Source organism: Helianthus annuus, chromosome 11, assembly GCF_002127325.2.
Source record: "Helianthus annuus cultivar XRQ/B chromosome 11, HanXRQr2.0-SUNRISE, whole genome shotgun sequence".
Taxonomy (NCBI): Eukaryota; Viridiplantae; Streptophyta; class Magnoliopsida; order Asterales; family Asteraceae; genus Helianthus; species Helianthus annuus.
Window position 1 is genome coordinate 17,743,157 of NC_035443.2, and position 10,230 is coordinate 17,753,386.

General features: G+C 35.1%; 1 protein-coding gene and 1 long non-coding RNA gene across 51 annotated transcripts; both read left to right on the top strand.

Moving 5' to 3' along the window:
* Window positions 1–174: 174 nt before the first annotated feature.
* Window positions 175–6,764, top strand: LOC110889790. Of its 50 annotated transcripts, none has more exons than XR_004872171.1 (11): window positions 176–408; window positions 644–761; window positions 884–928; window positions 1,024–1,089; window positions 1,314–3,855; window positions 3,952–4,033; window positions 4,226–4,298; window positions 4,423–4,529; window positions 4,604–4,665; window positions 4,795–4,899; window positions 6,353–6,764. It is a non-coding gene; the product is annotated as an uncharacterized LOC110889790 (long non-coding RNA). The 50 variants fall into 50 exon arrangements; XR_004872152.1 differs by having other exon boundaries at window positions 4,226–4,291; window positions 4,385–4,529; XR_004872158.1 differs by having other exon boundaries at window positions 3,962–4,033; window positions 4,385–4,529.
* A 2,030-nt stretch (window positions 6,765–8,794) lies between these two features.
* LOC110887883 lies at window positions 8,795–9,382 on the top strand. The gene has a single exon (XM_022135444.1). The coding sequence runs from the start codon at window positions 8,795–8,797 to the stop codon at window positions 9,380–9,382; it is 588 nt and encodes a 195-aa protein (XP_021991136.1).
* The last annotated feature ends 848 nt before the right edge of the window (window positions 9,383–10,230 follow it).

Consider the following 10,230-nt stretch of genomic DNA (forward strand, 5'->3'; position numbering starts at 1 on the left):
TCTCAAGCGTATATATATTATTCAAAAACCAACATTTCCTTCAACAAGCAGCATGGGAATTGATGGTTGATAATCTATCTATTATACTAAAGCAAAATAATGTTGACCATTTGACCATGTGATGTGGCATATCTCTTTAGCCAGATAATTGTTTATTTGGGCGCCATTTTCCTTTATCTCCTTTCTTATTCACTTTCACGAGCGGGCAAAATGAATTTAGACATTCTCCAAACTTTATATGGAAACTGCAATCAATCATCAATCAGTTGAAAATCTTCTCCAAAATTACGAAGACCTTTCCATTATTATGGCTTATATACTCTCTATGCTTGACCAGAGGATTCAAACGCGAATTGTATTCTCCTTCGTGTTCATCTTTTTTTCATCATCTGCAAATCTGAATCATTGGTGAGTGCTGTCAAGCAATTGCTTCTTATATTATCTATTATCTTAATGTTGAAGTTTAATCCGTTAATTGGTGGTATGTTAATGAATCCTTAAAACCCTAATTTCAATTTCATACATCTCTACATGTCCATCGCTGTATTTCTCATAAACCCCAAATCAAGGTATGTTTTCTTCTTAATGTTTGATGTTGTAAACGAATATGTTTTCTTCTTATTCTTTGATGCTGGTGGTCTAGGGTTTCTCTGAGACCATGACGGCTGCGGGTGTAGGTTCCGCTGGTGAGGTCATGATGATTTTGATGGTTCAGCATGTAGTAAGTGGTTCGATTTTGATGGAAACGATTGGGATTTAGGGTACGATAATAGATTGTTAGATTATTGTTCTATCAGTTCTGATCTGTTTTTTTTTTTTTGGTTTGTTAGATTACGATTAATAGATTGTTACTTTACATCACACATATAATTGCTGGTGTTAGGTTCCGAGGGCAACGATGGTGACTCATTCGTTGATTGTTGTGTAGGTATATTTCTGTTCGTTAATCTAATTAGTTGATTCAATCCTCTGATTGTTGTTTGATAATATGTTTATTTCGTTTGAGATGTTGTTTGATTATAGATAGATGATCGATTGAGCAGGCTACAAGTCTTCAAAGGGGATTGGGAACTACACACGCGATTTGAGGTTTTGGGTTTCAATCCAATCCATATAATTCTTCTCAATATCTCTATGATCTTTCCATTTTTTAGGTGCTATACATTATAATCCGCCTAGGCATGCTACTGTTAGTTTACTGAATTTCATGTCAAATGATTCTACATTTGCAATCAAGTTTGAATACTTTTTCAAGAATGAATTCTATTTTTAATGAATATCTCATGGTGCTAAATGCTTAATTATTTGGTCAGGTTGCAGCCTGTCAGCGGAGAAATAACAAGATCACAAAATGCTTAGAACCCATGAATTTGTGGATGGAAAGGTATAATGGCACCTGTTTTAATGCATGATAATATGCAAAATCTTTGTGTGTCTTTGTGTTTCAGTTGAGCATCTTTTTAAATTTGCAGCATGAAAAGTATGAGTGGTTTACTTGCAAAATAGTTTATTACAAAGTGATTAAGGCTGAGAATGTTATCCGAGTTTGTGGAGTTTAGCCACTAAGTGTTCTTATCATAACTACGGGTTTTTAGGTAAAGTTTATCAATTACATTGCTATTTGGGGTTTTAAGTTTCAATCCAGTCCGTATAATTTCTTCTCATAATCTCTCTAATCCTTGCATCGGTTTTTAGGTAAAATTTATCAATTACATCGCTTCAAATTATTAATTTTGTGGTAGATTTTTGTTAATATAATCGTTAATTTCATGCTAGCTGTGAATTTCGTTATGATGTTTGATGATTTGTTGTACGGTTTATAGATTAGGTTTTTGTAATTTCATCAATAATTCAGGTTTATTATTATATTTGTTGATATTTAACGAGTTTACGTTGCAGGGTGTTTAGCCCCCCTCTAAGCTTTTGGTTTTGACAAATGGGTTCCGTTTGCTTGCCAAGAAAAGATGATACTTTAAACATATTGGTTTAAAGTATTGGCCCAACAATATTGGTTTTGTACATACTTTAAACATATTTTGGTTTTGTACACTTTATCACCCGTGTATTTGCCCAACAATATTGGTTTTGTGCTCATCAGAGCGGTTCGCACCTCCTTCTGTGTTTCACATCTTCTTATGCTGGTACGTATTTTAGGTTATCCGTCGACGACACTGGTTTTTAAATTGATATAAATGAGTATTAGATCTTCACTTTCGTATTGAATCTTATAAGTATGTCTTTTTTATTTCATCATCAATATGATTTTGCTTCAACCTTGACTGGGTTCTTGCACTGATGTAAATTGATATAAATAAGCTTCTGTGCGTTGTGATATTGCTTTTTGGGAGGTGCATTTTCATTTACTGTGATCTTATTGCTTGATTTTTTGATGTTATCTGTTCAATATGTACATATTGAATTATGAAAACTTTAGGTGATCTAGAGAATGAATTGGCCAGTTAAGAAGCAAAGGTTACGACAGGTATACACTATACACTTTCACATTTCTTTACTTCTTTTAAAAGTCTTTCACTTTCACATATGATATCCATCTTAATGTTATTTGATTCAAAAGGTGTACATACACTGAGAAGCTACAATTGATGGTTTGTTTTAATACCAGTTTGATATTGATATTATAGGTTTTGTTCTTATTTCATTGAAAATTGTTTTCATGACTTAATACACGTTCATCTGCATAGGGGTCGGAGTAATCCAGCGAAACTGGGGTGGTCAGCTGGTTTGGTTGACGGATCAAAATGTGTTCGGGTCAGAAGTCGTCCAACCCGTTTTTGAACAGAACAGTTTTGGGTCAAATCAAGTTATGAAAGAAATGAGTTGGGGGTCAGCGTTTCGGGTAATAAAATACGTTCGGGTCTGAACGGGTACGAAAGAAATGAGTTACGGGTAAGGGTTTAGGCTAACAAAACAGGTTCAGGTCAAAGCTGGTTAGGAGATAGCTGAATTAGCGTAGTTGTTTTGGAAAAAAAAATCATGTTGTTTTGGGTCCAAATGGGTAAGGGCAATATGGAGTTGGCCTAGAAAAAGGTAAAAAAAAAAAAATAGATCCATTTGCTTTTTTTTTTTTGTGGTGGCAACTGGCGTGCGTGGTAGTCTTATTCTACTTTTTTTATCAAATCAATTTTTCACATATATTGTGTTTGTCTGTTTCATGTATGTGTGATAAAATGAATAAAATTGTTGCTGAAATGGCTAGGGTCTCTTTAAATGTTGTTAAAGTTGCATCTTTATACATGTTTTGCCTAACACAAGTTTGGGTTTAGTATAAATAGATTTGGGTGGACTGAACTTGCATACACGTTTAACTATTTAAGGTCGCCATTTTAAAAAAGTATCAGATTGGTTTGGTCAAAAGGGGTAAGGGTAACAAACAAGTTAAATCGAAACAGCTATTATGGCTAAATATCAATTTTTTTTATTCAAAAGGCTATGAGTAAAATGGGGTCGAGCTAAAATGAGTCATTTTTAGAAAAAGAAGTTACAGAATAGCGATGGAGGTATTATTCTAAGTTTAAGGGTGAAACTAATTGGTTTTCAAAACTGCATTTTTTTTAATTAAATGGCTGCAAAAGTATTTTTGTTAAAGGTTGAATACAGATAGGACAAAAGAAACACGTTTATCGTTATACAGGTTGAAACTGCCACCTCTACAATTTTAGAACAAACAAGTGTTGTATTGCTACATTGTTTTAACTACTTGGTTGATGAAATTAGGCAATGAAGATGCTAAAAAGGTTCGGTTGCATACAGTTGCACAAGCCGCTTAAATGGGTTCAGTAGAAAAGATGGTTGATGGTTCAGGTTCTGAGGATTCAAATGATGGCTCTTAATGAGGTTTTTGTCTTCCCTGCTTTCTTTAAAGTTTTATGAATAATATTATTTTCACAGTTTGAATTCATATTAACATTCATACATTTTACAAATTTGAAGCGTGCTCCAGCCTCCAGCTAAATTTATTAGAATGGTTGAGATTGAGGATCCAATGATGTGAAAAAGGTGAAGGTCAATGGAGGTGAAGAATGTGAAATCCCAGCCCTTATTGAAAAAAAATTAAGACCTATCAAAGATCTTCTAGCACACTCATGCCATTTACCTATTTATGCAGATTGTTATGTTGTTAAGTTGTGCTAACATTCAGATATTTTTACATCTTATTGCTTTAATTATGGTAACCACATTTAGTTATATATTCGTTCATTGCAAGGTCTTGATAGTGCTGGGGTTGAGAAAATCCTTGACCTGGCTTCAATAACCTTAAACAAGAATTCTGGTATCAAGTACAGTTTGGATCTTTTATTTCAAATAGAAATACTGGGCAACTAAATAAATTCATACGTTGTAATACCTTGATTTAATGTGACAGGAGATCACGCGTTGTAATATCTCGATTTAATGTGACAGGAGACAAAAGTGCAGTTCTGCCATGTGGCCTACGTATCGACTCACCAGTTATGATAATCCATGGATTCATTGAACAAGAGCTCTTCTATATTGCCGAATTTGTTCTGGTATATGCCAATTTGATCATTACTCATAAGTTAGTTCTGGTATATAATTATAAAAAAATCATTATGACATACAGATTTTGGTATCCAACTAATATGTATGCTACCAATGGTGGTGGTGTGGTGTTGGCTGGAAAAGGTTAGTTTCATATTGCAAAGGAGGTTCTTACACTACATTGGTTAGTTATAGTTTTTTTTTTCACAAATGCTTTGTAGCTAACAAAAATGCTTAATGTCTTATTTTCTATATTTTCTTTGAAAATCATAGGCCAGAAACTGCAGTTGCAAGTGTATTTGTCCAAATTGCAGACGTGTGGATAAATTTGGCACATGTTCATTTCACTCAACGCAATTTTCATTAGCCATTAAAATGGTACGCTACATGCTTTACCCTGTATTTTATTTTCCTGTAATCTTTTGAATTTGATTTTAATAAAAAAATTCATTTTTCAGTATCAAAAAAGTTTGCGTAAGTTTCATTACGACACAAATTCTTATGTATCTAGCCCGTACACATTACGAAACGGAATAATGGCAAGACTGTAAAAAGACTTTACGTAGGATTGAAGAATCGTCTCAAATTTCATTACCACCACTCAACTTTCATCAAAGAAATAGCTATAAAGAATTTTAAATCTTAAGTAGCTAAACAACGGGTAAGCCTATTTCATAAGGTTAGGAATTCTTAACTAAACCCCTTTTTCTACAAATCGCAACTGAACATCCAGTAACAGTTTCTGTAGGTTTGGTGATTTGTAGTCATTTGAACACCAACTCCATCCCCATTGCTAATAATCTGCTAAGGAAATTATCTTCAACTAGATGCTCTTTATGGTGATATTGTATTGTAGCTTGCAATATAAGGAAATGATAATTTGAATTATTTGAAATGCTTTTGTGGCTTCTTCGGCATTAATGTGAGAGTTATTTAACCTTAGTACATAACAAGATTTACTTTGCATGTAACTTTTAAGGAAACTATTTGGACCAACTAGCAAATTGGGTGGGTCGGGCAGGTGCGAGTCACCGATTAAAGCAACGACTTTGGGTCATAATGGGTTCGGGTCAATATGTGTTTGGATTAAAATGAGTTCAGCTTAAACAGGTTTGGAGCAAAATGAGTTCGGCTCATTTAAAAAAAATATTAATTAAGTTCGGGTCAATATGAGTTTGGAGCAAAATTAGTTTGGGTCAAACGGGTAGTTTAAAGAAAAAAATTCAATTTTTCGAATGTCTTGGAAAAATTAAAGACCAGAGAATCGGGTTGTGTAATGGTGAAACGGGTAGTTTGGATACGGGTTAAAAAAGGTGAGTCAAGTTAATTGATTAGCCTACATTTTTTTAATTTAGTATTAAAATAAGTAGTTAATATTTTAAATATGAATACACTTTATTTTTTTAATTTGGTACTTTGATAAGTAGATGATTCATCTTTAGATGATTAAGATACGACTACGACCTCGGTGAGTTTTTCCGACCACCTGTTATTCGATGCATGTTCTCTTTTCTTCATAGATAAGCCACTTTGTGAGAAAGTGTGTAGTCAAACGTACACAATTACATCACATTGTTTTTGCATGAGGTGATCACTTTGCAAAAGAAGTCTGCCGGTGTTTTTCTAATTAATGGATATTTTTTTTTAAAGAGCTGAAGATAAAGACTAATTGATCCATATGGATAATGGGTTATGATAGCGATTCACACTACTTATTAAATGTTATATTAAAATATGCTCATATATATTTTTAATATGTTTTATCTCATGTAAAAGGAGCCACATAATATACTGTTATTTGATGATTGAATATTATATGTACGGTTTACAGAATGAGCTTTGGAGTGCTTGATACGATACCAGTTGCAGAGTCTTTAATTAAACTATAGGCAAGATGTGAGCTATGTGGAAAGCCCGTTTATTTTACGTTAGGGAAGACAGACGAAATTGAGAGGGAACTGGTTGCTGGTGCAGATGTATACATGCCAGTACGTAGGCATCACTATGCAAGTGGGCAAGTGCTCAAAGAGATTGCAGAAACTGTTCTTCAGACACACACTACTTAGTGTCGTTTGTTGTTATTTATTGATTTAATACAACATTTCTTTCATTTCAAAAAATTATTTATAGACGTATACATGATAATTAATATGAAATGTAATCGTTAATTAATTTTTATAAGATATTATTTATCTTAATATTCAAACAAACCTGTAATAAAATATTTACGTATTAAAGTATAATTTTTTTGTTGTTTAGCCACCCGTGTATTACACGGGGACTTAGACTAGTATATGTATATATACTTATCACATCGGAATGAATTGATGATTCACAAACTGCATGGTATTATTAAAAGAAAATAAACATAAAGAAAAGACAAAAGAAGCAATATACGAACCAGTGTGATTGTTGCATATGACGCTTTAAATTTGCGATGATATACATGTGCATGTGTTCAATAGTTCATGCCAAGTCGCAACGTTTCATAAATTACAAAACTATGACATACAATGAACCGATATATCACTTCAATTAATTAATCTATGCCACATTTACAATACAAATACATACTTTTTTTTTTTAAACCATTGTGTCTTGATAAAGTTATAAATGAAAGATCGTAACTTTTTGCTAACCAGTGTGTGTCTTAAGTTATAATTGAAAGGTCATGACTTTTAGCAAATAAAATGGAACGGTGCAACTAAATTGAACTAAAGGAATGAAACATAACACAAGTTGCTAATTGTATAAGGGTATAATGTCTTGATAAAGTTATAAGTGAAAGATCATAACTTTTTGCAAACCATTGTGTCTTAAGTTATAATTGAAAGGTCATGACTTTTAGCAAATAAAATGAATAAAATGAAAGGGTGTAAGGGGCTGTTTGCCAACTTCTGAATGGTTAAGTGTTGAACTAGTAAGAGATTTGAATCATTAAGTGCTGAACCAGTAAGAGGTCTGAACCATTAAGAGCCAGTATAATGCTTAACCGTTCAGAGGCAAAAGTCTGACCAATTCAGATTAGAGGTCTTAACCATTCAGACTCTGTATAATACTTAACCATTCAGAGGCAAATGTCTAAACCATTCAGACATTTGCTTGCGAAACAAACAGTCTGAACCATTAAGTGCTGAACCAGTAAGAAGTCTGAATTATTAAGAGTCTCATTAAGAGGTAAACAAACAAGCCCTAAGTAAATTGAACTAAAATGTGTAACTTTTAAACAAATGAGACATAACCCAAGTTACTAATTGTGTAAGGGTATAATACAACACACCAACGCCAATTTCACTAACGCAATTTAGACCGGTGGTAATTGTTGTCTAGAATTTTTACCAATCCCATTTTCAAATAATCATAACCAATCTACTTACAAATGTGACACTTTTTTGCACGGGTCAAAACTTGTCCAACTAAAAAATATTCCGGCAATGTTGGGTCTTTCTTCAAAACACTTTATGTCCTAAGTAAAATACTTTAGTTTGGTATTTTAGGCCGAAAATAAAGAAAAAAAAAAAGAATGTTTTGCATCAATTTAAGAATTTTTGCAATCTCATATAATCATACTAAAAAAGATATTAACATCCTGGCAGAACGTATGAATTGGCGTCAACTCGTAAATATGACATACATTACAATATAAGAAATTATCCATGTCTATTTTTTATATATTTAATATGTATTCGTTAATCTTTTGACCTTCATAGAATTATAGTCATAGAATAGGTGAAAATATATTGTGACTCCACCGTTTTTTTTATTAAATCGTACTTGAAAAAACAATTCACTGTTAAATTGCGATATTTGCAGGGACTAAAAGGGTGGTACGGTAATTCTCAAGGGGCGGTTTGGAGGAGAATTGAAAAGATAAATTAAAATTAGTTTTATGTTTATCAGTTAGTTTGAATTATCTGTTTAAGTTTTAAGTATTTGAGTCAAGGTAGGATTATAATATCTCTAGTATTTAAACAGGTCGTAGGTTTAATTTTATGTATGTAATTTTCTGATTGAAGTCTTTTATTAATTAATAAAAAGAGTCACTCTTGTTGAAGCAAGTTTTCTGCGTTCGTATTTTCTGTTCATGGTTCGTGTAGACAGAGTTTTGGTTCTGTAGGGTTGTGTGTCAATCCTGTGCAGAGTTCGATCAAACTGTGTGTTTGTTCTGATTTCACGTGTGAACCTAATCAACAAGGTTGTACAAGTGGTATCAGAGCATCGGGTGCTTTGATTCGGCAAACAAGAAGTGACCAAGAACAGTAAACGATCAGTCATGGCGGAGTTTCATCTTGTTGGTGGCGTGAAGAAACTAAATAACACAAACTACAACACCTGGTCTACCTGTATGAGTTCGTATCTGCAAGGCCAGGATTTATGGGAAGTTGTACAAGGTACAGACACCGTTCAACCGAGGAACGATATTAATGGTGCAATCAACAAGTGGAAGATAAAAACTGGGAAAGCCATGTTCGTTTTGAAGACTACGATTGAGGAGGAATTGTTGGATCATATTCGGGATTTGGCGACCCCGAAGGAAGCCTGGGATGTTCTCGCAGCCTTGTTCTCTAAGAAAAACGACGCGAAGCTTCAACTGTTGGAAAACGAGTTACTAGCAATCGCACAAAAGAATCTTACTGTATCACAATACTTTCACAAAGTTAAAACTTTATGTAGGGAGATTGGGGAATTAGATCCCCAAGCACGTATTGGTGAAGCGAGAATGAAGCGTATCCTGATCTTTGGGTTGAAACCAGAATATAGAACGTTTGTTGCAGCCATTCAAGGGTGGCCTACACAACCCTCTCTGGTGGAATTCGAGAATTTACTTGCAGCACAAGAAGCCTTAGGGGCTGTTTGGTAGCCTCTGAATGATCATCAAGAGGCTACCTCTTAATGGAACTGATGAAATAATGGTTAACCGGGCAAGGTTAACTCACTGATCTCGTCAAGAAGGGTTAATCCCTTCCTCTCGAGGATCGCTGGCTGGATCACCGGTGGGTTGATTTCCTGCACAAGGAAACAAACCGTGACTCGTAACAAGGAGGATGGGGTGGGGGGTGCTCCTTGTTACCACTCTCCGGCATGAGAATCAGTAATCTGCTTGGGAAGCAAAGTAGGATAGTAGTAGTAGTGAGAGAGTTGTGAAGAGATACCTCAAACCTGGTTTGGGGTTGGTATTTATAGCCGAGGAGTGAAGGAGGAGGATGATGGACAGACTGACGACGTGTTGCACCTTTGCAGGTGTGTCAGGCTTGTCGGGTGTGCAGGTTACGCCACGTCAGTCTGTTACTCACGTAGCCCTGACAGATGACTGTCATTGGTGCTACTTGCACTGTGGTGTCAGTCCCACTTGTTGGGTGTATAGGATGCGGTGCGAGCCGCATCGCTGCCTGCGGTAACATCTGATGTTACCGCGTCCCTTGCTTGTGATCAAGAAATGCGCGAGACGCGGTGCCAGCCGCATCGTCGCCTGTGGTGACTGTTGCTGTTGTCCAGCTTCCTTGTATTGATAGAAGTGTTCACTGGACGCGGTGCCAGGCCGCATCGCTGTGAATACTTCCGTTTTCATACACCAGATGTGATGCTATGCTGATCACTCTACCGTTCTCATATTCCAGGTAAGTCCTCCTCCATCACTGGACAGATTGGATTCAACCACTGCGTCGATGCGTTCCCGCACGGACATAAGTAGGTTGTTAGCTAATGGGG

What these genes read in the sequence shown, in the direction of transcription:
- LOC110887883 (XM_022135444.1), top strand. Translation starts at nt 8,795, where the DNA reads ATGGCGGAGTTTCATCTTGTTGGTGGCGTGAAGAAACTAAATAACACA.